Source organism: Tetrao urogallus (genome assembly GCF_951394365.1).
Source record: "Tetrao urogallus genome assembly, chromosome: 1".
NCBI lineage: Eukaryota > Metazoa > Chordata > Aves > Galliformes > Phasianidae > Tetrao > Tetrao urogallus.
This window is the reverse complement of record NC_136813.1, coordinates 158,593,765-158,621,724: the sequence shown is the minus strand read 5'-3', so window position 1 is coordinate 158,621,724 and position 27,960 is coordinate 158,593,765. Positions and strand designations below refer to the sequence as shown.

At 40.2% G+C, this 27,960-nt stretch overlaps 1 protein-coding gene across 1 annotated transcript in view; it reads left to right on the top strand.

Moving 5' to 3' along the window:
* Nucleotides 1-291: 291 nt before the first annotated feature.
* MYRFL (myelin regulatory factor like) overlaps nt 292-27,960 on the top strand; it is a gene marked incomplete at both ends in the record, with an annotated part of 42,535 nt that continues 14,866 nt past the window's right edge. The window contains 14 exons of the mRNA XM_079538887.1: nt 292-337; nt 6,377-6,467; nt 9,916-9,983; nt 10,076-10,334; nt 11,753-11,844; nt 13,619-13,766; nt 15,643-15,838; nt 16,944-17,020; nt 18,478-18,588; nt 19,130-19,220; nt 24,107-24,307; nt 24,695-24,803; nt 25,246-25,355; nt 27,643-27,806. Of these exons, the coding sequence (XP_079395013.1) occupies nt 292-337; nt 6,377-6,467; nt 9,916-9,983; nt 10,076-10,334; nt 11,753-11,844; nt 13,619-13,766; nt 15,643-15,838; nt 16,944-17,020; nt 18,478-18,588; nt 19,130-19,220; nt 24,107-24,307; nt 24,695-24,803; nt 25,246-25,355; nt 27,643-27,806 (1,763 nt within the window). The remainder of the gene's footprint in view (nt 338-6,376; nt 6,468-9,915; nt 9,984-10,075; nt 10,335-11,752; nt 11,845-13,618; nt 13,767-15,642; nt 15,839-16,943; nt 17,021-18,477; nt 18,589-19,129; nt 19,221-24,106; nt 24,308-24,694; nt 24,804-25,245; nt 25,356-27,642; nt 27,807-27,960) is intronic.

Sequence of the window (27,960 nt, the reverse complement as noted above, 5' to 3'; positions counted from 1 at the left end):
TGGGACCAAAGGTCCCTCAGACACGAGCATTAAGCTCACTGCACTGAAGAAAGCACATCGCCTTCATTTTGCTCAGACTTCGTTCCAAATTCTTTACGCGTAGCGGGGTTGAAGTATATCCCTGACACTAGTATGAAGGAACAGGAGCAGCTGGGATGAAGTCAGCCGAAAGCTCTGCTGGAAGCATGATTTGCTCCTTCATATATTCCTGATTGCTTGGGAGGGGACGGCGTGTTTCCTCTGCAGGACGCTGCTGACTGCAGGAAAGTAAAGGGCCTCCAGTGGCTCAGCATGGATGTGGTGGGAGAAAATGAGGCCTTGCAGCAGTTCTTTGAAGGTAAGGGCTTGGCTTGGTTTTAAGAGTCTCAACAATCTGTTGTGGCAGCAAAAGTACACCAACTGTTTGAGATGAATTGAAGAAGAAAGGAGGAAGCCCCCAAACTAAAGCTCTATTTACACAGAGCAGTGGTGTAATGTGATCCTGGAATGAAAACAGCCCCGGCAGGATAGATATGCTGCTGTGCGTTTTTCCTTCAGGGAGAGCAGCAAAAGGAAGGTGCCAGGGCTGAGCCCGTGGGAGGGACGGCGCTGGTGACTGCTGGGAGGAGAACGGGGAAGGGGCTGAGGGCTCCTGGCAGCTTCTTGCTTCTGACGTCCCAGTGATCTTCATGAGGTCAGGGAGCTCCCTCGTTCCAGCTCATCCGCTCAGGTTAAAGATGGCTGTTCTTTCCACTCCTATGTCTGATTAAAATTGCCATTTTTTGCCTTTCTCTGAGATCTGTTCTGCCTTTTTTCCCAAGACATTTCCCACTCAGGCAGGTGTCTTGGCTTTCTCTTACCACAGAGAATTTCTACTAGACTCCTTGAGCAAACTGCATTGCTCAGACCCTGCCATAATGTAATTAAAAATGACTGTTAAAAGGTTATGTATTCTTTTACTTTCTAAATCTTTCTTTCCTCGCTGTAGTGTTCTCCTTGCATTTTTTTTCCTTGTTAACCTTGCAATTCCAAGTTTCTGTATTCTTTTTCATTCTACGTATTCTATTTTTCATTCAGTGTCCAGGCATTCTTCTTGTGATACTGGTCTTATCTAGAAAGGCTACTTTTCTGGCTCGGCCAAAGCGGGCATTTTTTCTTCACCTGCATTTAATTTTCCATTATGCTAAACAGGTGAATTATTATTACTACTATTATTTTGTCTGGCATTTGTGGTCTAACTGAAAGGTGGCAGCAGCTCTAACTTTTGACCTTGAATTTCAGATGTGGAAATTAAAGTTTTGCTTGCAGTCCTCAGGGAATTGTTTTTAAGGCAAGAAATAGAAATCAGTGAAGCACAGCTTCTCGCTGCTAGCAGACGAATGTGTCTTTTTCTAGATATTACAAAATTCATGTTTCTTAAATTTACTTTAAGTCACAAAGGTCACAAGTTAGTAGACTTTCCTGGCTTTGCTTTTAGCAAGGCGTTTGTTTTTATCAAGCTACTGTTCAAGTACTGTGTTGCACAGCTGTTAAATTCTCTAAATAGCATTGGACATGAATTACCTAAAATGCCTGAAAACCTGACTTGGGAAGCAGGGTTTTCTAAGGAGTGTGGACTGTGTCATATTGACTTTTGGGACATTGATACTTTGGTAGAAGGTATGTCAGGGGTTTTAGCTGTTTAACGGTAATTAATAACTTTAATTCCAGAATGACTGATTTAAATGCAGAGGGTAGTTTGGTAGAACATCTGTATAGGGAGAGGAGAGAAGGAGAAGCTCTGTCAATTCCGTCAAGTAAAAGGAAAGGTGAAACATCTTGGAAAGTTGACATCCTTCAGAAAAATGCGGTTCTGCTGTGCAGCACTAGTACATGGGAAAGGTCTGATTTGAAGCATGGTTTGCATTCTTTTGATGCAGGGCTTAGCTCCGCTGAACCTGCTTAGTGCTACAGCTGGTGGTTTGGCTTGTGTGTTTGACAGTCATTGGTATGATCAACTTGCATTTATGTTATTGAGAGAGGGCAGTCTGTAGTTCTCGAGAAAAAGGACATAATATAATATTTGTTTTCCTATCAATTCCTACTTTCAGTATTCAGTAGACAGACTAGATACGACACTCGCTGGGATTTGACCCTGGCTTTTTCTTATTGAAGTAAATGGCTTTTCTGTTGTGCCTGTTGTCTTCTACCTCATTTCATTCCTCTCACACTAGGTACTCCAGTTTTGACCTAAAACTTTTCCATTGTTTCTGTTAAAATTAATACTTATTAAAATGTTTAGATTTTTGACTCTGTAACTTCCTATTTGCCAAGGATAGGGCCTTCCCCTGCATAGCAGAGCAATCTCTTATTGCTAATGTTATCAGTAGGCTGAGACACTCAATGAAGGTCAAACTAATTACGCTATTATTTGTTTTTTTTTTTTAATTGCTGGAAGGTATTTTTGTGTCTGAGATGCGTGTGTTTGGCCTCAGTGCCCTTTGATATCAAGATGTTTCTTGGTTGTGGAATCACCCCCTCTCTTTGTAGTCCTTGTCCTGCATGGATAACACTGAGTATAGTTTGGTGCTCTTGGCAAATGAATGAAGCCACAGAATAAACACGGCTTTAAACATGAAAAAACCAAAGGCCTCTTCTACTATTTTAAGGATGAGAGATTAAAAACAGGATTTAAAGAGGAATTGAGCACTCACTGTGAGATTTCTGTTTCTCTGGAAAATGCTGATACTTTGGGGGAAAGCTGTCTTTCTTGACACAAGCTTACTCCTTACCTTCTGGAGTGCTATAGTTTCTACCACCACTGAAAACCTGTGGTCTGTGGTATGTCCCCACAGGTTGTAGTTCTGCCAGGTAAAGCTGTTTCGACCTAAATCCTCTCCTGCTTATTGCTGCCATGTGCCTGAGCTCCATGTCCTTGGCTCTGATGGATGAGCAGCTTCTATCAATGGCTGTAGTCTGTTTTAGTCAAAATGACCAGGACTATTTTGCACAACTTAAATAGTGAGCAGTACCTGGAGTTCTTTAGTGTGAAAGAAATTAAGAATTATTAATTAGCCCCCTGTGTAAGACTCAGTCAGTATAAGTTGATGAAGTTCTGCTGGACTTCCCACTGAGCTTGTATAGTGACTCAAAGTATTTTAGGGGTAAAGTATCTTCAGATGAAGAGTAGTTATTAATTCTCAAGAAAACCTTTCCTTCAAGTTGCAAGAGTTTGTAGCAAACCTCATGATTTTGTCCTCCATGAAACAGGTACTAATTATTATTGAATGTGTTTTGTGTGTTATTTTTATATCTCCAGCTTTATGTAAGGATTGTTTCCTGTATAGAATAGCTGATATTTTAACACAAATCTTACTACAAATAGCTGGACTTGACTAGGAACTTCCTGACATAGCTCTTTTAATGATACATAATGATCAATTTAGTACTGTTTTAGTCAATGCTAAATGTTTGAAAGGATATTTTATTGGTTATTATTTATTGAAGGAGGGAAGATTTAGGTTGGATGTTAGGGGGAAGTTCTTTACGAGGAGAGTGGTTAGGCCCTGGAACGGGCTGCCCAGGGAGGTTGTGGATGCCCCGTCCTTGGACGTGTTCAAGGCCAGGTTGGACGGGGTCCTGGGCAACCTGATCTAAATGTGTATGTTTGGTGGCCCTGCTAGGCAGGGGGGTTGGAACTACATGATCCTTGAGGTCCCTTCCAACCCGGGTGATTCTGTGATTCTGTGATTCTGTGATTCTGTGATTGGTTGTGGACTGAATTTGTTCACACAAACAGCACAAATAGCTTGGTTATTTGCTGGCTCCTTTGGAAAGTGGTGGCTGTGGTTTAAGCCACATTCAGACGTGTGTTTGACTTCTCTGAGATAACTACTCTGAGGAAGGCATCAAAAGTACCATCCCCCTCATCCTTCACTTTGCATTAGATGTTGCTGGAAAGAAGGCAACTGGTTTCAATGCAGTTGTGCATAAGGCTTCTACAGCGAAGTGCTGGGAGAATTAATGGGGCAGGTGATTCAGGGATTGAGTCTGGGGCTGCTGTCTTCAGGAGCATAGATGGAGCTCAGGAGCCAGGTTACTGGAGCTTGGTGGCCGGAGGTTGCCAAAAAGAGAGATAAAGCAGAAGGCCAGTGATCAGCATACCATGGTGCCTGTGTCTGGAAACAGGGAAAGGCTAGGGGAGAATGGGCAGGGAAGTAGAAGCCAGTGTAGAAGAGAGGCTTTGGACTTCAGATCAAAGGGAACAGAGCAACAGAATACTGGTTTGATGGAGAAATGGGCAAAATATGATCCTGTGTTGCCTATGACTGCAGGCTGTTCTGCATGCAGCTGTGTATAAAAGCCATGTCACAACACAGCCTTGCACCTTCATCTTCCCTTGCTCCTCACGGATGACAACTGTTTATTTCCTGGGTTTCTGGCAATCTTCTGCAGTGACACCAATCCTCTGCAGTGACACCGCTCAACCAGGGCATGTTGTAGACTGGAGTGTGGACTGAGAGCAGAGATCCCCAAGCATGCTGATAAAGGCTGCTGACTCTGCGGGTCCCCTTTTCCATGTACATACACATTGTTCTCTGCCCTCATAGTGACTTTGGATAGCTGGCTTGGGTGCTACCAGGGAGCAACAAGAACAGTAACCAAATTCTCAGTCAAAATACCAGTGTATTTTACCCAAAGCCTGTAACTTTTAAGTGCTTACTGTGAACAAGGTCTGGGAAATGGATGCCAGTGTTTTAAATAAGTTTGCATATGATCCAACAGCTCCTCCTCTGCTGAAACAGATGTCAAAGCAAGCACAGGAAAGGAAGTACACTTAGAAATAAAAAAAATATTGGAGTTAGGCTCTACAGCACAGCCAACTGTAGTTTGTTTATTCTGTGCATTGGTACTATGAAACTTTCATTAGTGGCAGATGTCTTCTTGCTGGTGTGCTTCCTTCCTCTCCCAGCATAGATTTGCCTTTTTCTTCCTTCCTTCTCCTCCTGCCCATTTAGCTATGCAAAGCAGAGAGATTAAGAGAGAATGAGGCGTATTGCTGTTGTTGCTTTTGCATTGCAACAGACCTACTCTCCGGACTGTGGGCTGCCCATATTGAAGGCCGTGTCCTTTTATGGCCACAATTCAGAAAAGCTTGTTTCTGACCTTGGTCAAAATAAGCAATTCTTGGTTTTGTGGTGCAGGAAAATACACATCAATAGCAAAATTTTTTTAACTATGCATGAGGGCCGGGTGACTTGAGCAGGTGTTCAAGTTTGAGGAAGATAGCTGAAGAAAGCCAGCCCCTTGTGTATTTTCAAGACATTTTTGCAGACAGAGAAGTTCACCACCATTTCAAGACTGCACAGGGAACAAGAGCAGAAAACAGAAGAAATTGTATGACTTCTGCTATGCATGTTGTGTCCCAGGCAGTGGCAGAGTGAAGGGAAAATAGCTGGTGTCAGCTGCTCAGGGCTGAGCCCTGCAGCTCTCAAGCTACTCCACTCTGTCCTGTACAGCAGTGGGACAGTTGGCCAGCTCCAGTAGATGACTGTAGAGAGCAGTAACTTAAACTTCCTTATCTTGCTCTCTTTCTGACTGGCCACTCCTTTATTTATAGAAGGCTTGCTGGAAAGGTGGTGAGTCCGCACAGTTTTGTTTGCTTTTGGTTCTTTTTCTGTAGGAGAGTTCCGGCTGACTTGCTTGGCTTTCTACAAAAGAACTCGAGAATTTCAAAGACTTCACAATCATCAAATCTGTTTATAGCCTTCCGTAACCAAGCAGCAAAGGACAAAGTACTGAACCTTTCTGCTCAATAATACATCTAGCATATTATTGGACTGTTTTGTTGTTTTTTTTTTTCCCTCTAGGAAAATAATCAGAAGCCTCAAATTCCTTCAGTGTTTCTAAAGCTTTATTTATGCTTCCTTAATCAAAGCTTAGGATAGTGGGTTTTAAAACAGTTTCAGAAACTGTTAGTACAAATGCAGGGAGTGGATTTCTGTGAGACATCAGAGCTTTGCTTTGGTCACCTGTTTTGATCCCAACATAAAGGAGTGTAAAGTTATCTTCAGAACCTTATTTTTGTAGTTGCAAACAAGGAGCCCCTCCTGCTTGTGGTAATTCTGTGAGGCCTTTGTGACAGGCACAAACTGATGCTTTTCTGGTTCTGTCATCTTCACCTTCTCTCTTTTACTCTGCACTTCCTGTCATTCTTTCTCCCTCAGTGAATATGCCCATACTTCCAAATAGAAGTATGACTTGTCTGTAACACACAAGATGCTCACCTGTGGTAGGACAGGACTGATCTTATTTTCCTTCGAGTGACATAGTGGGCAATGTTCCTTAGTCTGAAGTGCTGATGACTGTGTACAAATGTCAGAAAGACAAATTCCAAGAGTGACATCTTTGATTGCAGAGCAAGATGTTCATAGAGCCTTGGAGAACCCCATGGTGGATACCAGTATGTTGGAAGAATTCCTCAGCAGTGACTTAGAGTTTGGAACCTTGTAAGTACTATAGCAGCAAATTAAATTGTTTTCAGTGGTGCACTGGTTAAAGTCTGAAAGCAGCAGTCAGACCTGAAATCTCTTAGGTTCAATAGGACTGTGGGGTGCTTATTTCCATGCTTGAAACTGCGTGAAAGCTGGAAATATCAACTGCAGATAGTAAGGGAAATATGTTATTTTGTAGTTCAACGGAATGGATGGTAATGAAGTCTGGAACAATTCACAACTGTTATGCTAATTATGGCATTAAATGCAAAGCTGTTATTTTTTAATGTAACTAAGTGCTAGTTTAGTGTTTACGTGCAGAATAAATGATGTAAATGAGATTAACTGTATAATAAATTGAGAGACTAATGTAAACCTTCCAGTCTAAGGGAAAAACAGGGCTACTGCTTTTATTCTAATGCTCCCTTCAGAGCAGAGGAGTTCACCATTAATCTTTTCTGAGACTTGTTCTTAGAGTTGCAAAGGCTGTGTAATACAAGGGGTCATGGTTAAGGGAGAAAGGTTATGCAACACATCTATCAAAGACTTCAGACCCAAACTGTTCATCTAGACAACTGTCACATGATTGTGGTTAGATTCAAAATGCTACAAATGTGCCGACGTTCGCCAAGAGCAAAGCTATAGTAGATGTTTTTTATAGGGTAACAGCCTGCAGGATTTCTCACTGTGGACCCACTTGCCATTGCACATATTTATTCACAGTAGCTTAAGTAGGCTTCTCTCTACTCTAAATAACGAATGATGACTTCATTCTTTCTCTCGCCACAGTCATGAAATAGAAATGAATGCTGTTTATAGATCTTCATAGCATTTGATTTTCAAATGTCTAAATATGTATCAGATTAAACAGATTATCAGACTCCTTGATCATAACTTTCAAATGTTATTCTGTTGCTTTCATATGCAAAAGCATGTAGCAGTTGCATAGATGTACGTACCTGCTGTCATGCAGCTTAGGTACGCTACATAGATATTACGGTTGCAGTGCTACAACTCTCTATGTGCATATGCAAGAAAATAATCTGCTCCAAGGCAGTGTTTGAACCTACAGTTGGTAAGTATGCCTGGAAGGGTTAAAAGCCAATTTCTGAACCTCCATCATTTCTAATGCAATTGAGGATCACTTTATTATGTCCCTTCACTGAATCACAGAATTGCAGAGTTTGGAAGGGACTTCTGGAGGTCATCCAGTCCAATTTCCTACTAAAGCAGGCTCCCCATAGAAAGGTCGCACAGGAAAGTATCCAGCCAGGTCTTGAGTATATCCAGAGGAGGAGACTCCACAGCCAATCTAGGCAGCCTGTTCCAGTGCTCTGTCACCCGTACTGTAAAGGAGTTCTTCCTTGTGTTTGAACAGCAGCAAGATGGCATGGGATTTTCTCTCGCTTAAACTGCTTTAAAACATGATTGTGAAGAGCTGAAAAACTTAAAAGAATTATGAGATGTGACAGACCTATGCCCTCATCTGACTGAAGCCAGCAGCACAGCCTCTGTAACAGTCTGCTGGTGACTTAAGCTGCTCCCACTTCCAGCACAGAAGAAATGGTTTTGCTATGTCGCCTTGCTGCTGTGCTATGAGCTACTCAGGAGGGATTTGCCTTAGCTTAAATCATGGGCTGGTTCCACACCTCTCTGCAAGGTAGTAATCCTTTACAATCTCTGAAAGGAGAAACTCCAGAAGCACAAAAGTAAAACAGACTATAAACTACAGTAACTTCTTTGGGGTGTACTACAGTATAATCAAGTAAATGTGCCGAAGAATAAATAATCAAGAAACATCTTTCAAACCTCAGCCATGAGAGTGAGGCTCAACTCTTGGGTATCTGTTGAGCCATAAACAGAGCAATGCTCCTCATGTCAGCTGTAGTCAAGGAAGTGTTTGGTTTTCACCTGTAAATCAAAAGGAAGCAGCAACAGTAAAATACCACAGGCAAGCTTGTTCTTGTACAGAGCAGCATTCCTGAAGTTCTTTAAAAGGAACCAGTTCTTTTTCTCTTAGATGCGTCTGTCTGAATAACCAAAAAAAAAAACAAAAAAACCAAGCAAACATTTTAAAAATCAGTCTAGGCAATAACACACTTTTAACTGCTTTTCTTTCTCAGTGACCTCTCCCAGCAAGGCTGCTAAAACAGAAACCTCTCCTGCTTGTCTATGGGTTTTGGCACAGAGGCTGCTGTGGATCATGTGGAATATCTGAGTCCCCAGCCAGGATTCCTCTGTCAGGCTGCCAGCGCTCGGCTCTGGTCAGAGGACAGCTGCCTTCCTGCCTCTTAGCCCCTGTGCCTTCACACCTGCTGCCAGCCACCGGTAGCTGAAGGAGCTGAGACCTTCCCTCACAGAGGGGTGTGAGGATTCCTCCTGTGCTCCTAATTCCCCATTCATGTAACACGAAGTGGGAAAGGAGCCTCTGCTCGTGTCACCGTACACAGAGGGCAGCCCAGCTCTGCCTGGATGTGGCATTGCACAGTGCTGTCCTGCAGGTGTGACACAGGAGTTGCTGAGCAGCGGTGCTGTGTGTGGTGTTGCATGGTCTGCTGCACTTTGTGAGCGCTGGGACTATCTGGAACCACTCATGTCTGGCTGTAGTCAGCTGGGATAGGCACTGGGCTCATGGCTGCCTCCCTTCATGCAGCCTGCAGCTCCTGCTGTCCAAACTCTTAAATCCTTTCCAATACACCTTAAAATTTGTTCTTCCTTCAAGTGTACATGTCAAGATTCTGCCAGCTGCTAAACCCTTGTATTATATGCAACAAGTCAGCAATGGTAGTCAGGGGTTCTTGTGCCTTTTTCAAATTAATCTTTGCTTTGAGAAGCTCCTGGGGCTGACCTCTTAGTTGTCTTTATTTTTAATTCTTTCATCATTTAGATATAGAAGGTGTTGGTCCCCCTCAATGTTTTCCAAATGGAACTAGGAAATTCATGCAGGGTTATGAAGAGGGAAAGTAGCTTGCAATATAGGGAAATCCCACTTTAAGCTTCTGGACACTTCCGGTGATTTCATAAGGAATTCTTGAGGGTGACTGAGGGTGCTGTGCCCAAACTAATCTCAAGAAATTATTTATTGTTTGCTGACAAAGGTGTTAAAGATCTTTAAAATGTAGCCTAGAGAGAATGGAGCTGTTGTGAGCCCGTGTGCTCTGCTGTGCCCAGAAGTTACTGAAGACCAGCTCATGGGAAAGAAGAGGGGTTTGAGTCCCCTGCCTTGGAGGGATGTTTGGTCAAGAATTGGTGGCGATGGGAGCTCTCTGCAAGATAAGGAGGTTGTCATTGATCTGTGAGAAGGGGCTGCAACCTTGGTAAGCAATATATCCTGAAAGCCATTCTATGTAGCCTTGTGGTCCCTCTCCAGCTGCTTTTAGTTTTGCCTTATTTCCATGAGAAAGAGAGGTCTGTTCTCCACATCTTCTCTCAGTAAAAAGTTAAATCTGTTTTTTGTTCCTAGGCAAAGACAGTTGCCAGACTCTCCACCAGACTCTGGGTCAGAAGCATATTCTCCACCACAGCTCAAGAGTAGGTGACGTGAGTTCTGGCTCCCCCCGAACTGGTAGGAAGGTCTCCAGCTCAATTTTTTACTTTTTGCTTTCTTGTCTATTTGCTTGTAGCCCCGTGGGGTGATGCTACGTTGCCAAGTGGGCAGCAGTCTCCATTCCCATGTCCATCGGCTGTGGCACCCAGCAAGCTTCCCTGCAGATTCCTGGAGACTTCTTCTGACCCCAATAGCAGTGGACATCCTTGCAGCATTCCCCAGGGCTGCAGTATGAAGAGAGATAATGCTGTGACTCCATGGAATGACTCTACATCCTCCAACTCTTTGGGTTTTAATTATTCATACTTTCAGCCAAATGTACCTCAGATTTACAGGTAAAGCCTTTATACAGGAAATGAGGCAGATACAGTAAAAAAAAAAAAAAAATAGAGCTGGTAAAAGATGTGGTGACAGACTAGTGTAAAATCCCTGTGGGTACAGAATTTTCCACAGGGTGGCAGTGTTTAGACGCGTTTGAGAAACTTACTCTTTAAACATCTTGATTAAAATTAGGATTAAAATGCCGAGGAATGCATTTCAGTTTGAAGAAATATACAGGGCTAAGGAGGAATCCACAAGTAGCTGATAACTGGATTATAAAAACAGTTAGGGGTTTTGCAATACTTATTGCAGGGACTTGTCCATAAGGGTCTTGGAAGTATTCTGACACATGGCATGAGAGAAAAAGAACTGTCACATCCGTGTAAGCAAGTGAAATGGTATTCGTATACCATCTGCCATATTTATCTACTAGTGTGTTCTGGATGCTTGGTTGTTTAAAATACACTGGGTAGTGCAGACATCCCACCATGATACCTACTAAATAAGAATGAATGACCAATGTGTGCTGGAATGGGATCTGCGCAGTTGCTGGGAGATCGTATGAATTCATCAGCCTGAGTCTTGGGGTTGTAGATTCTCTGTGTGAAAGTCAGTTGCATCTTATGTTGGTGATGCGAGTAAAGGAAGCTGGACCTCGGTTCCTTGGTGAAACTGGTTATATATGAATTGTTTCCTTTGCTGTAGAAGGTTCCAGTTGGTCATAGTCGTTCTTTGAGAAAAAGTTTTCATTATTGGAACTTAAGGTGCAAAATACTTCTCAACCTAGTGTAAATTTTCTGAACAAATCCAGAAAAAACTTTTCTTCTACTTGTGGAGAAAGCTAAACATCCGAGCCTATTAGGACTGCCTGTGACTTGGAGATTGGGTTGGCTTTTTTCCAGAAGGAGTGACCCATCCATCAGGATATTCCAAGTTCCATCTTATAATATCAAAATTTTGGAATAAGGTTTCTCCTTTGCAGAAAGGGAAAATATTGAAATCTCACTTTCTGAGAAATTGCGTCCAACCAGTTTTTCCTTGAGATGTCTTTATTAACAGATTAGTTTAATAACAGTTGATGGTATTTTGTTTTCTGTATTAGAAAATGAATCCACACTCAGTAGAGTAAAATCAGTCAAGAAAATGCTATGTTATTAATTTGGATATTGTGATTTTGCTGATTGCGCTCTGTAAACCTTTTTAAGAGATTAAGTTCTCCATTAATATGATACAGAAAAATATATTAATTTATGTTTTAGAAGGAAAAATGCATAATTCAGTTTTTAAAAGCCATAAACAATCTCCTTGTTCCAGCAAATTAAGATCTGGGTGACAGTACAATTAGATTGTGATAGCCGAGTGTTCTCTTATAATATGACTCTAATAACTGTGTTTAGACTGAAATGAGTAATTCAATGTGTTTTTTTAAAAGCACTCCCACAGCATCAGGCATAAAAAGGAAGCTCTCACAGTTGCTTGGAGATACCACTGATCCTCAAGTCTGGTGCAACAACTCCAGTCCAGGTAAGCAGCTCCATGCAAACAGAATTTGATATTTCATGCCGCAGGCAAGTAGGTATTCAAAGAGCATATGTCCTTCTGGCTCTGAAATGGTAGAGGTATTGACAACCCATTTGCCACTACCAGCTTTGGAGCAGTTCATCTTTTCAGTGTTTTTGAAAATAAAGACCTATTTATATTTTGCAAAGAGATTTGAAATATTACATCTGTTCTCCCTGACTGCCTGCCCTCCAAACGTTGTGCCTTTCTCCACGTGTGAGCCTGAGGATGACACCGCGCTCTGCTGACATGCTTGGTGCTAAATAGAATGGGCAAAGAAATGTGGGTCAGTTCAATAGGGAACTAATCTGGTGTGTGAGCAAAACAGATCGCAGTTTCTCTTTTTGATCTAATTTATCAGCTCCATACATTTTCTACAGTTTGCCTGAGGAACTTTCAGCCTCGTGGAAAATGTGAGAGTTGCATGTTATTTCCTTAGAGTTAGTTATTTCTAAGTTTAAGTCTTTTAGATTTTTTATTAATGAGTAGCAGGTGGAAACCCACTATGGTAGTTTGCCATTGGTGCCTCCTTTTGTTTGGTCAGTGTCACTTGCTCGTGACTGGCTCTCTAAGTCTGCCACTGCTAGAAGAAGAAAAGAGGCAGTTCCAGAGCAGGTACCTCTGTCTCTGAAATTGTTATTGCTAGTTTTAATACTTCAAAGACATTATTTTAAATATGCTGTCTTTAGGAGTCTGTGTCACACAAATCTACACTTAGCAGGAAGAAGAACACAACCATTGAAAAGAAAAGGCATGGGAGTCTTCTAGAAATGAAGTGTGAATGTCTTTTTTTAATTATTTTTTTATTTTTCAGTATATTCACTCCCTTTTGTGTGTCAGACATGGGGATTCACAAATGATGCTTGGGTCTGAAATTGTTCTGCTCAAGATGAGCTCTATCTCACTGTGCTGCCACAGGCCACAGGAATATCTTTGCTTATATACAATCATAGAATCATAGAATCACTCAGGTTGGAAAAGACCTTAAAGATCATTGAATCCAACCACAACCCAACCATACTACCCAAACTAACAATCCCCTGTTAAATCTTGTCCCTGAGCACCACATCCAAACGGTTTTTGAACACATTCAGGGATGGTGACTCAGCCACCTCCCTGGGGAGCCTATTCCAGTGCTTAACAACCCTAACATATTCTCTCCCATCCTTACTGCACCCCATTTCTCTGTCTCCCTTACTGCATTTTCCTCTGTCATCATGAAATGTAAAACATCTCCAAGAATTACAGTTTACACTGTCTCATAATGCTGTCATATATATGCAAAAAGCATTAACCAGGTAACCAGAATGGAAACTGTGTCTCTGTCTCTGGAACTAAGAACCTATTGCGGTAAGTACATTCAGTTTAAACTTCCACTGGAAAGAATGGGAAGTGTCTGTATTTCTTTTGCTTCTTGTACTTGCACTGCACTTCTTTATCCCACTTTGCTTCATGCACAGTTTCTTACAGAGCTACTTATTTAGCTCTCCATTTGGGACTGGTTCCTCCCCTCCCCCAGTTCCAAAGGAACTGCACTTCCTTTGGGAGGTAATAAAAATAGGAAATGCTACTTGTGTAATATTTTGCAAATCAGGCAAGCGGAAAATTTTATTTTCTAGGACAAGGTCTTTTGGAATAGTTGGAAGGAAAGTTAAGATTTAAATATATTTGGAATAATTTGTGCTTTATGTATGCAATTATATAAAGATGTTAATGCGGGATTTCTATCTCTCTACAGCAGTTCTCAAGGACTGTGCTGCTGAAGTGCAAGAATATGACAGTGATGGACAGAATGCAGCTTTGGAAAAATGCTGCCAAGCTCTAACATGGCAACTATATCAAACTTCTCAGTGGAACAGCTTAGTGAACTCTAATTATGAAAAACTGTAAGCACTGAAGATTGCACTTGGAAAAAAAAAGTTTTTTCTTTATTTTTTTTTCTGGCACTGTGTAGGAATAAATGCTACATTTGTCATCCCTTGCTCTTCCTGAATATAAAACTGGAGAAGGAGGTGTAGCAGTGGTAGGATATGAATTTTCGGATGTATCAGATAAGCTCAACTTCAAACGCTGCTTGAAATTCATGCTAGGTTTTCTAATTTCCCTTCAGGGATTTCAGAAAAAAAAAAAAAAAAGAGTTTAACCCGAATACCTGCTAGTTTTTATTTATTTTTTTTTAAGCATATTAGTGAATATACTTACTGAGCATAAAAGAAATGGAAATAGAAGATATCTGTTTTACTTCTGGGCTCACATAACTGAAGTCTTCTAGCTACAGACATGTATGTAAAATGTTCAGTCAGGAATTAAGAATATTCCTGTATAAAGGAGAGCTGTAAGAAACCTCCCAGTGCTTCAGATGTGTTTGGGATATGAAGTGTCCATCTGGATTATTGCTATACTTTCAGCTCGTGGCTACAGTAGATCTTGGAGATGATGGTGGGAGACTTCTCACCTGCTGCCTGCCCACTTACATTTTAATTCCCACAGACTTAAAACTGAAATTCCAGTTTCACCTTTCTTGGTAGCTTGTATCAACAGAGATAAGACAATGTGATGCTTATCTTTAAAAAATCCAAAGCCGTGTGTGATTACGATGAAGGGCGATTAAAATACTGTTAGCAGAAGAAATCAGTATTTCACTTTAGTGAGGTCAGCGGCAGAGCTGTTGTTCCAAGATGCGCTGTAATTTATAACACAGCACACAGTTTTTGCTTCCGAATAAGAACACAAATGATCAACAATCTGACTGTGTTGTTTTGAAGTAGTTTTAAAGAACTTTTCATTTCTTGTGTCAGATAGTCTGTGATGTTTGGAAGGGACTGATTCATCAGTTATAAAAAGGTAACAAAGTTTGTACATTGCCTGTGAACTCTGTACATTTTGACTCTTCCAACCAATAACAGGCAAATAAATGGATGAGTTCTGAAAAGTCATCTTCAATAGTTGTAGTAATCACAGAATCATAGAATCATAGAATCACCAAGGTTGGAAATGACCTAAAAGATCATCCTGTCCAACCGTTCACCTATTCCCAATAGCTCCCACTAAACCATGTCCCTCAACACAACATCCAGTCTTTCCTTTAACACCCCCGGGGTTGGTGAGTCCACCACCTCCCTGGGCAGTCCATTCCACTGCCTGACCACCCTTTCTGAAAAGTAATACTTCCTCATGTCCTTCCTAATGTAATGAGAGTTTCACAGTAGCATCAGACAAGAGGTAGTAATTATCCAACTTTTTATAGTTTTATAGTGGTCTGTCCAGAGGGTCAGTTTATAACTTTCCTGTTAATTTGAGCAAAGGCTGCAGAGGAACTTCATGTGGGAACTGAGGAACAGAGTAGGGAATCATTCTCTCTCATTAGTGCAGTGTTGTCTGCATTAGTAGTTCAACTCTGTGGTTTATAGCAATGTTGTAATGAATACTTGAATATACTAAAATGTTTTGTTGTACTTGTAGGTGCACAGAGTTCCTTCATATCATCTTCAGAGTTATAAGTGAGGATTATGTAAGCTCCCCATGTCTGTTTTTCAAGCATTTAATGTGTCCGATGAGAATTACAGTACATTTTACATGCATTTTCATTCTTACACCTTGAAGAAGCTAAGAAGAATATAACTGTAGAACTGGTGATTGAATGATGTATTTCCACTCCCATTTGTCTGTAAAAGCAGATGAATTTTTAATCCGTGCAAAAGTGGGAATTAAAGATACAAATATGCCTGTACTTAAAATTGCTATCCTTTCTTGTTTTCACAGACCTGCTGTAGGATATCACATTGTCACAGACAAAGGATTTAATTTTTCAGCAACAGATGATGCCTTTGTGTGCCAGAAGAAGAATCATTTCCAAATCACAGTCCATATTAGAATCACTGGTCATCCAAAATATGTCAAAACTCAGCTGGGGGTGAAACCAATAGAGAAGTTTTACTTGAAAGCTTTTGGAATAAGGGCAAGTATTTATCCTCTTTGTGTGCGTTACTTTTAATGTTTTAATGTTAATACATTATTTTATATTATCCATATATTATCCATTATTATCCATAGAATAAGATCAATAAATGAATCCTTTCTGTAAACATGTTTGACCAAGAACTGATAAAAGACAACTCATCAATTTACTAATGACTTCTGTGTGGAACGTTAGGGGAGTGATGTTTTGTGGATGCTCGTGCTTGATACATGGTGAAAGATACAACGTTTGTCTTACTCACGTTTCAGTCACGTCCCTCTCACTGTCTGGAATTTTCTTCCCTCTGTGGGTGGTGTAGTGATGCCAGTTGGTGTGTAGGTGGCCAGTTTATCCACTGGCCGAATAGCAGTGTTAAAAGGAAAGCTCAAAAATCAAAGAAGATGAATCAAATCTTTTTTTTTTCCCTGAACAATTCACATGTAGAAAACCAATGCAATACCCATGTTTATTCTTGCCAGGATTTCACTCTAAGAACCAAAGTCTTCCCAGCCAGTATAGGTCCATAGTCTTACATATAGAGAATTAATATTAAATTTTCTTCTTCCTGACAGATTTTACCAATTTTTCACTTCCTTTCATAATTTAGTGATTAAAAAAAAAATTCCTGTGCCTGTTTTGATTAATACATTCTAAAGCATTAATGCAGAAGAAATTACTGAACATTACTATTGTGTGTTCCCATCTGAAGCAAAGTGCTGACTGGTACCATCCAAGAAAGGCTCAGACATTTATATTAAAGTAATTTAGTGAACTGCCCTACATAGCTCAGTCCTCATGTTAAATATTTACATCTACGATTTGGGATAGAAGCAAGCAAAATTCAGAAATCAATCTTTCTTTTGCAAATTATTACATGTTTTTTCCTATTTTGTTTTCTTTTCTTTCAAGTTATGCCATATAGACTACATAGAACAGAGCACTGATTAGCTGTCAGCTGAACAGGTGTCAATTCCCTGCTACTTTCTCAGCTGTTCCATGTGAAATGAGAGAAACTGCGCTGTTTTAGGCACAGTTTGCCTACTGATTAATATTGCAAATTTCGTGTGCTTCCAAATTTAATATTATTGTCATTATTTTTTTGTAGATGGAAGCTCCAAATCAAACAATTGCTATTGAGCAGTCTCAGTCAGATCGAAGTAAAAAAACTTTCTATCCTGTTAGGTAAGAATTTTGATAAATTTATTCAATTTTATTTCAATTTGACACACTTCTTTCTTGGAAACTCACAGTAACTAAGCCAGTCTTCCTGTCTTCATTCGGTTTCGTTCTGGGTGAGCAGATAGAATTGCAGATATATACCTGGTATTCTTTCACAAAGGGAGAAATTTGGCAGCCTTACAAATGTATGAAGTATGCCCATCCAAAGTATTTGTACTCAGCTGGCAGCATTGCTGTGTGGCACTAACGCTGGGTGGTGGATACATTTCCCACCTTAAGAAATGTAAGTAATGTTCCTGTTCCTGTGCTACAAGGACATGAGACTACACAAGGATGAGATGTGTTTGCAATGCTTTTAAGGGGAAGTGGCTCTGCTAGAGACATATGTGCAACTTCTCTTGGGAATTGTCTGCCGTTCTTCCGCATCTTAGTCAGCGGCAGAATCACTGTTTGTTTTTCTGGTGTGTCTCCTGCTGGAGCTGATGTGTTCTTTATAAATAATTGAATAAGCCTTAGAGCAAAAAAAAAGATAAGCTGGTGTCAACTTCGACAGGACAGTGTTATGACAAAGGTTGCAGTACACAGTCTGCAAAACTGAACTTTGAACTTGGACAGAGAGCTGGATTTTCACTTAGCTATCATAGCATTGTCATTCCTTTTACATTCTGAAAAGTAATGCATCTGGCTGCGTGTCAGTTGTTTCATGTGTGGTGATGGTGCGATTTGCACCCATAGCAGCTGAGAAGATGGAAGGTGGACTGTTTTTTCCCCATGCAAACTCCTTAATGTTATTATTAATCACTTACAAAAGTGGTGCCACAATGTGTACATTTTATACTTTCAAACACACAAATTAGATGCAGATGAGCAAAACGTCAAGCAGTAAAATTTATTTATTTTATTTTGATGTGCAAATTCAAATCCAATAGTGAGAAATGATGCCCTTTGCAGGCAACAGATTCTCATCGTATAGAATCATAGAATTGCTGAGGTTGGAAAAGACCTCAAAGATCATCAGTCCAACATCAACCCAACCGTACTACCCCAACTCTAGCAGCCCTCCGCTAAATCTTGTCCCTGAGCACCACATCCAGACGGTTTTTAAACACATCCAGGGATGGTGACTCAACCACCTCCCTGGGGAGCCTATTCCAGTGCTTAACAAGTTTCTGTAAAGAAATTTTTCATATAGTTTTATTATGTTCAAGACCGTGTACAAACAGACCAAGAAACAATGATTCTTACTAATAAGAGCAATTTCTCTGTTTATATCACTGATATAATCATTGTGATTATAATGCACTTTCACAAAACCACGCTTGCTGCATTTTTACTGGAGTTCCCCTGTTGTTTCTTTCATTTGTATGTTTCTCTTAAGACTGTTCTAATGAGTTTGAAAAAATCTGGCTAGAGCCAGGTAAACATTTATTTCCCTGATCTTGTTTCTTTTCCTGTTTCAGAGTTGATCTGCCAGGGGATCAGATAACTAAAGTGACATTGGGAAGGCTGCATTTCAGTGAAACGACAGCAAATAATATGAGAAAAAAGGGCAAACCTAATCCTGACCAAAGGTATTGTTGTAGCTGATTGGCCAGAGTGTGGGAAGTGGAAAGAACATCCACTCTACCATGGAGCTTAAGTTTGTGGATCTGCATGTTGCCAAATCTGTGGTTCATTGCTTTCAAACTCTTTGATACTGGGTATCTGCTTTAAGGCCCCTCTTCTAGAGCCACAGAATGGTGTGAGAATTAAGAAACAAAAAAGGGGAACGCCTTATCTTTGTGGTTAAAGATCATTTCAGGAAAACATTGCCAGAATGTTGCCTTACATAATGAAGAAGGCAAAAAACAAAAACAAAAACAACCCAATCCTTACTTAAATATTTCAGTTAATACCAACTTTGTTCCTTTTAAGTGACTTGGGGGATTGAAAGAGCGTAATGTTTGAGAGTGGAGGAAAAACTTTCATATTCGCTTTCATATTACAAATAAGTTTAAAAAACATTCTGACTATCTTTTTATGCATCAGTAATAGAAATTGTATTTAAAACATTTCCCTTTATGACAAAGTGTTATTTCATTTTTTTTCTCCATTAAATCAATTTCAAATTAGATACTTCATGCTGGTGGTTGGACTTTATGCTGTCTCTCAGGACCAATTCTACTTGCTGTCTGCAAATATCTCTGAAAAGATCATTGTAAGGGTAGGTAGAAACATATATTGCTTTCATGTTTACTGCTTTGACAGTAGACTGTTGGGAGGGATCCTTGGGCATAAAAATTATATTTATTATTAAAATAAAAATTATCCAGAAAAAAATATCAGTTGCATCTGATATGAATACATTGGTATCTTGTAATTACCAGGATTTTGAAATGTTAGAAGTAGGGCAAGCAAAGAAGGACGAGTAGCTCTTGGAAGATTAAGACCTATTGCTGGCACTTTGCTGTGTGTATGAGCTCTTTATTAAGTTGGTGTTGTAATACATGTTTCAAAACAGTAACAGGGAAAATTTCTCTCTTATTTTTTACCTTTATATGGATAAGGAAGTCGAAAAAATTATCCTTTTAATATTCAGCCTTAGCCTTCCTTTAGGCTTGGAAAAGATTAAAAAGTCATAGCTATAATGTAACAGGAGTTATGGAGAGGCTGTGCAAGGATTTAAAAGCCATGCAGGAACTTAGCTTCTCCCAACAGTTTGGATTAGGGTTCCAGTTGGATTTTAGAGATAGAAATAAAGTGAAGAGATGCAACTGAATACATGGGCTGCTTTCAGATTCTTTTTCTTTTGTGTGAGCCATGTCTGCGGGGTCTATGTTGCTCCTGAGCACTGACTAAAAATGGGGTTAAGGTTTGAAAACTGAGGTACCATGGAGCTCTAGCATACCTTAGTGTGCAAACAGAAGGCTAGGGCTTCCAAAACATTTATTCCAGGCCCCTTTTTCATGTAAGTTGTGTGTGGGAGTCTGTGTTGGATCTGGGCCTGTCCAGGGTTAGGGCTAGGGTTTGTTGAGAGAGGAAGCACAGAGTTCCATTGTGAATGGGGTTTTAATGGCACTGCAAAGGGAATGTAAGGGCTTCCAAATGCTTTCAGTCCCAGCCCCTTTTGTGTGTTGGTGTTAGGTGCAGGTCTGTGTTGAACCTAGTCATTAGTGTTAGGGCTAGCATTTGTAAAGGGAGAAAGCCTACGCAGGGTGATTTGGGCTGAAAATGAAAAGCAAAGTAAAGGTGAAGGCTGCAAAAACCTGTCTCTTTTTCTGTGTGAGCCATTGATAGGATTCTTTGCTGGAACAGGGCACTTTCTCTGGTTTGTGTTACAGTTTGCTGAAAGAGGAAGCCCAGAGCCCCATACTGAGTTGGATTCTCCTGGTGCTGTGAAAGATTGGTATGGGTTCCCCAGAGATTTCATTTCTGGCTTGTTTTCCTTGTGAGTCTTAGGAGGGGGTTCATGTTGCACCTAGGTGCTTCCTAGGAGTAGGACTAGGGCTTAGGTTTTGCTGAGAGAAAATGTCCAGAGCTCCACTGTTGGGCTTAATTGGGCTGAAAAGGGCTTGCAAAGAGAAGGTAAGGTCTGCCAAAAGCTTTCAGTCCTAGCCCATTTTTCATGTTAGCCAAAGGTTGTGTTCTGTGTCAGATCTGGGCAGTATGTAGATTTACCTACAGTTAAGATTAGTTGAGTGGTGACAGTGCAGAGCCTGTGTGTGTGATTGAGTACAGTGGAGCTGCAAGGGGAAGGTGAGGACTGCTAAAGCCTTTCAGTTCTCACTCTTTTTTACTGTGATTTGTAGGTTAAATTTCACATCTGATCTGGGCACTATCTTGCATAATGTTTAATTTTAGTGTGGAGATTATTTTTAGGGCTTTTAGCTGAGGGAAATTGTAGTCCTAGGGTCTAGGAAAAGAATATGAGTGCCATCAGAATATTGCTGTCCAGAAAACCTTTCTACTTGGGCCCATCATGGAGCTTCTTGTTGGGGTCATGGAGCATTTCTGGGGATTTGGTTATGGCTAGTAGTAGGCTTTGAGTTTTGTCTTAGAGTCTAGTAAGACCAAGAGCTTTTGCACTGTTGGAGTAGGAAGGGGCTTCTGAAGAAAGATGAGTTCTTAAGGTATCTTTCAGTCTTAGCAGTTTTTTTTCTGTGTAGTTGTTCATGATGAGTTTTGGTGGCAGTTTATCTGCCTAGGTTTAGGATTACAGTCTGGTTTAGGGCTAGGGTCTGGAAAGAAAATGCATGTGCCCAGGATGTGTAGTGTTGCATGGAGGCTGCTGAAGAAAGATTAAGAATTTCAAACCATTTCACTATTGGCTGCTTTTTCATCTGAGCCGTGCCTCTTGTGCCACAAGACTCATTCCTGGAGCCATGGTTAGGTTTTTGGAAAGTGATAAAGCCTGGAGCCCTTTGTGAGTGGAGCTTTGAGAGAGCTTTGAAAGCAGAGTTTGAAATTTCAATAGTATGGTAAAGAGTTTTGTTGTTCTGGCCGCTGCTGTGTGTTCCTCCATTTCAGTGCACTGACACATTGTGTTTGTATTGTTTCTGTATGTTTATTTCTTTTCTTTTTTTTTTTTGTTCATTAATTTCCACAGTAGTGCTCTCCTCTGAACTTTTCTGAATTTGGCAACGTTACAAATATTGTCTCACTGCTAATGTGGGAAAGCCATTGAATTTTCACATTTGATTCCTTCTTGGGATTCTTTTTATTCCCATGATAAATATTTTGGGCTAAGATTTAGAAATGCATGTTCTTCTCTAATTTTTAATGTTAGATTCTGTTGAAATTTCAGTGAAGAATGCTTCTTTGATGCATGTGTGAACAGAGTTTTTTAAAAGAAATACGGTGAATGAGATACGGCAAACCTGCCCACTATTCCAGCCAAAGGAAAAAAAAAGGCAGAAAAGCAGAAAGAAAAGCACTGGCTGTGATTTAAAGCAGTGAAAATGTCAACAGGAAAGCTGGACAGTATTAAAAAAAAAATTAGTTTTCCAGGCATCTGAAAGGATTTCAGTGGATCTTGAGATAGCCAGTGTTTCCCTTAAAGGAGCACAGCTCTACAAATGCACTGCTGGAGAAAGTGGTTCCTGTTCTGGCCCTTTATACCCTGAAACATAACATAATGTAACTACCATCTGAGTAGTGGTTATCAGGCATATCAGATCATGCTCTAATTGAGGCAAACAGTGAGAAGTGCACAACACAGTGCATTGTAGATGTCAAAGGCTTGAGAAAACCTGAGACTTTAAATACACCCAAATTTCTTGTTGCAATCATCCCCCAGTCAGGCTCAAATTTGAAAGAGCCAATTCAACATTTAAAAAATAAAAGGAATAAATGAATCAACAAAATTGATTATTCAAAACAAATGCTTTTTCTAATTATACACAATTTTGTGTGTGTGTGTTCTTTGGAAGACGCTGGTTGCTCGACATGAAATTTCTAATGTGAATTCCTTTTGAACATTATGGAGTGGTTTAGGGAATTTTAAAATATGTTTACTTTTGGATCCGTCACTGAAAATGGCAATTGGTTAACTGGATAGTTGTCATGATTTGTGTTTCCAGACGGTGTCCTCTCCAGCAACTGCTGTTTGTAGACTTTGTAGGTCTGTAGAGCCGAGCAAACAGGGTTTGAATGTAATTTACACTTGAGTAGCTCAGTTTCTGAATGAAAGCAAAATTCATTTGGTAGCTGTAACTTGTGGGAATTTCTATTGGAAAGCAATTTTGTTCCCACCTGTTTCATTAAGCCTTGTTTTCTACCAGCCCCAAACTACAAATAATTAAAAAATATATCATCATTCTATTTTCTTTTTGTGGCGTATTAGTAAGACTTACATGCTCAAAATGTCAAATGACTTTTGATTTAGTGACCTTTTTGTGCATGTGTGTATTTTATTGTGAAAATGCCTACAACAAGACGTATCTCCTGGGCCATTTGGTCTTAGATACATTTCATTTTGGGTCAGCATTGAATGATCAATGCTTGACCCATTTTGGTTCCTATCAAGCCTCTTGCTCTTGTTGCCACACTCCTCCTCAGTCATGCTGGCAGAACTGCTTTTCTGGGGTCCTGCAATGAACTGGAATGGGGATGGATCGGTGTTAAAAATAAATCTAATTCTTTTTACTTGGTTAATTTTAAGTCAGGTTGGCTCCTCCATCCTGTTCTATGTCAGGGTATCAACTGTGGTCTCACAGGTGGGGGTGGTGGTCAGGAGTGGGCTGCTTACATTGGTCCTATTGTCAAAAGGAATGTACATCAAGCTGAAGCCCCGGGGCAGGTTTTGGATGCCCTTCTCCCCCTGAGCCACAGTTCTCCATTCCTTCAGTTCTGGCTATGTGATTGTCTCTGTGACATTGCTGCAAAACAACTGCAGGAAATAGAATGGACCCAAAAAGAAAATCTAAGCCCTATAAAACCCAATCTCCTCCATGATCATGGCTCCCCAGCAGATGTTTTGATGCTTGTGAAAAGGCAGTGTGGGGGTAGTGACCTCACTACCTCTTTCTGCCTCCCCTTCTGCTCCTTGTCTCAGTATTTCCATTGAGGAGCAAGGCTCCTCTGTACTTGGTGCAGTGTTAACAGAGAACAAAACAATCCCTTTCCACAGATGATTTACAGTTAAGTTTGTAATTTGCCATTTAATCAATGTAATCGGACTTTTTTTCCACTTACTTGTTGTCAAAGGTTATTTGCGGAAATCTGCAATATGTGATGTTTATGGTTTGGAGCATCTATTCTATGGGTCCTGTGAATTCAAGCAAGATCACCTCTGATCTATTCAGCACAAGCTCTCAGTACGTGCTGAATATGTTTGTGAAATCAAGGGAGGCTACGTTATGTTAAAATTTGAAAAGGTTTAAACGTTGATAATTTAGCTTACTGTGGTAATAAAAAAGAACTCAGGGGACAAAGCAAGTGCTGTATGAGCAGAAACTGACTCCACTCTGTTTTTTTTATGTTAATGTGTTAAAAACCCCTCATGAATGCAATTGCAACATTAAAGATTAGTTATTTCAAGTTCCCAGCGGAATACAGCAATACCTACATCTGTGCTATATTGTATTTTTAAATATATATTTTTTCTTGCAGGCATCTAACCCAGGGCAGTTTGAGAACGACACTGATGTGTTGTGGCAGCGAGGACATGTTCCAGAGACGGTAGTCTGTCACGGTCGAGTAGGAATTAACACAGATGCACCAGACGAAGCACTGGTTGTCTGTGGAAATGCAAAAGTTATGGGCAGAGTCATGCATCCATCTGACAGCCGAGCAAAAGAGAATATCCGGGAGGTGAGGGCTGTGGAGTACTTAGGGCTTTTGTGTTTGCACCACAGCGTGTTTATGGATATTGCTCTGATACACGAAGCTGTGCCTCTAACTTGAGTGTGCTGAAATTCTGGCCTAAGGAGATTCAGTAGAGCCATGACCAGCGGCCTTTGGGAGCCTGCCTGTAGAAGTTGGGGGTATCTGTAAATGTCAATTTTTAGACTGAAGGGTAGCTGGCAATACAAATACAAATAGCACTCTGCTAATGAGGAATGGGAACACTGTTTATATTGTTTGATGCTGAGATTGACTAAACGACCATATCAGGCTTGTTGCTATGTCAGTGAAGTCCTAAAGGCCACTACTATCCTTGGTGCTTCGACACATTAATCTTGGTATTTGTCCAACTAGGTCGATACAAATGAGCAGTTGAGAAGAATAACTCAAATGAGGCTGGTGGAATACAACTACAAGCCTGAATTTGCATCTGTTATGGGAATAGAAAATACTCATGAAACAGGTATTCAGTCAGTTCTGTTGCCAGTTTTCAGTTACATCCAGTGTTAGTCATTGTGCCCCACTGCCCTTTAAAATTTCATCCTAATTTCTAGAATACTACAATTGCTTACTTTTCTGTGTTTCTCTTGTGAGTTAGAAGTGCCTAAACTGAGCATTTCTGGTGTTTTTCCAGCTGCTATTTCAGTTATTAAAGACAGGTGATAATTTTTCCAGAGGTGTAACAAGAATGAAGTACAAAATCAGAAACAATTTTGTTCTTACGACTTTCTACTGTAGAATAGAAAAATTATGAAATAATGGATTTTCCTACCATAGATACATTCTAGAGTATGTTTGGCCCTATTTGCAGCTTGTAGGACGGACAACTCAATTTAAATACACAGTCATGATCAGTGGTATGTCACTGCACTTCCTGACTTTAGTTTCTGTTATCTTGTGAACAGGAATAATAGCACAGGAAGTGAAGGAACTTTTACCTCAGGCTGTTAGAGAAGCTGGAGATGTCGCTTTTAATAACGGCGAAAGAATAGAAAACGTCCTCATGGTTGACAAGGTATGGTCTCGAACAAGAAAGTGGAGATGTGTTTTTAGACTGTTCCTTTCATGTGTGGTGCTATGAATAGATGCAGTGCTTTATACAAAGAGGTCAGCCTGCACAAAACCAGTTTGTGTCATGTTCCTGAAAAAAAACGGAGCCATCAGGTGTTAGTAAACGTACGAATCTTTTAAAAACAGGAAGTATTTGCATGAATTAAAACATCATCATAAATCATACAATAGCAGAGAACATACAAAAAACTTCAAATTCACTGAAAAATATGGATAGCAATTTCATAGCATTGGCCCAAAGGGTTGGACTCCAGAGCAGGTGGGGAGAAGGGCTTTCTGGAGAGAGCACTGAAAGGAAGATCAGAAAATTTGCAGCCTTCATAACTGATTTATAGATCCTTATAGAAAAGAACTAGGATTAGACGTTGATATGACAAAGGGAAATAAATTTAAACTAAAAAAGGGGAGATTTATGTTAGGTGTGTGGAATTTCTTTACTCATAGGGTGGTGAGGCACTAGCACAGGTTGCCCAGAGAAGTGGTTGCCCCATCCTTGGAGCTGCTCAAGGCCAGGTTGGATGGGACTCTGATCCACCTGATCTAGTGGGTATCAGCCCTGCCCCTCCAGGAAGGCATTGGAACTAGATGGTCTTTCAGGCCTCTTCCAACCCAAATCATTCTATGATTCTATGATTTGCTGCTGTTTCAACAAGGCTGGGTAAATTACTGCAGCGCCATCTTTGCTTTCTCTTCTTTCTCCTAACAGCTGTGGCAGAACATGTGAATATTCAGTTTTGTGACCTTGATGTAGGGGGGACAGGGGAATGAGAAAGAGCTCCACCTAACACCTCAAGATGTAAACTGAATGTAGAGCTTTGGGATATCTAATGTTTCAGATAAAATATCTGCGCTAAGTACCTGGAGCTCCCGTCATCTGAATATCTCAGTCTCTTCAGTAACAAGAGTACATGTGTATAACAGTGCTTTTTGTCTCTTTGCTTGCAGTCAGGCAGATGATGAGGCCTTGAACTTTGTTACCTTGCATTCCAATTTTTGTTCAAAATAAGCAAGGTACTCGCTGGTGTGTTGTGTCTTAGTTGTCTGTGGAGAGCTCTCAAGCTCTGTAAAACTGATTCATTGCATTACATATTTGAACTGGGCTCTGTTACATTCTAGGGAAATATCTTAATGATGTGGAAATTTGATGTTTTGGGACAAGAATTATTCTTCTCTCCTTAACCTCACAGTGCTGAATATTTTTGTCATCAATGAGTCAGTAAAACTCTAATCAGTCCTATCTGTTTGTTTGTTTGTTTTTCTCAAAATAAAGTATACCTTCATTTTTTGGGGGTGAGCCATTTTCTTGACTACCTGAAGCCACCCAGAATAAATTCATGCCTGATTTGAAGAGAATGGAATGAGTGGCTTCTGTGTAAAATTGACATGAGGGTGACTGACTTGTAGGATTGATTTTTCACAGTTCTATGCACCGAAGGTTATTTTGAACTCACTCTTTTATAAACAGGCTAAGGTCATCTGTCAGTGGAGAAGTCTGCAACTTACCACTGAGATACCTGTGATCTGGTTTTGTTTATACAAAATACTGTCTGTTTTTGCAGAATGTAGTCACCTTTAAATGAAAGGTGTGTGAGGTATTTACAAAGCAACAGGCAAAATTAATTTTGTCTTACTGCTCTATGGCCTAAATAGGCTGGGACAGTTAGCAACATTAACTGCCAGTAATAGCTTTGTTTAAGGTGGCATCCAGAAGAGAAGGCAGTATCTGACCATCACAGCTTAACCTTCTGGTTTGGATCTTTCCCCGTCTTACTGCTTTTGTATAATTCATATTATATGTGGAAAGAGCCTGGCTGTAGGTAAATGGATAGATGGACATTCTGTTGGGGGTTTCTGAAATCAATGCTCAGCTCTAACACTACAAATCAAATAGCCAGGTCCTGCTTTGACAGATGTAGTATTTAAAATTCAACACTGTATGAATTCAAAATATAGTTTAAATCCTTGATCTCCAAGCCCTTTAGTTTCAAATTTTTCGTTAAGTCCTCATTTTCAATTTACTGCAAATTGAGTACAAGCAATTTTTTAATCTAGCAAATGGGTTTTATAGTCAAAGTGACCTCCCATTTACAGTGGCTTAAATTGTGTTTGCATTTTAAATATTCAGTGTGTTCTTCCATAGGTGAATTCTGCATGCATTACTGCTTGTTGCATCTAATTGATGAATGTACTGTACCTGCTTTTGTCATTATTTTGCCCATTTTGCTTCTTAGGATCAGATCTTCATGGAAAACGTAGGTGCAGTAAAACAGCTTTGCAAACTAACCAACAACCTTGAAGTCAGAATAGAAGAATTGGAACAGTGGAACAGAAAACTGGCCAGGCTGAAACGGTTAAGCAGTTTAAAGTCAACAGTCAGCGAAAGGAGCACAGTCAGGTACCTCAGTCTGGGATATTCTCTGATCATTGTCACAGAAATTAACAAAATAGTCTCTGTGGTAGAAATGAAAACTGATTTTGCTTGATAGTTGAGTTCAGCTCTTTTCAAGCAATGAAGTTGGGCAAAAAATTGCAAAATTCTTGTGTTTTAA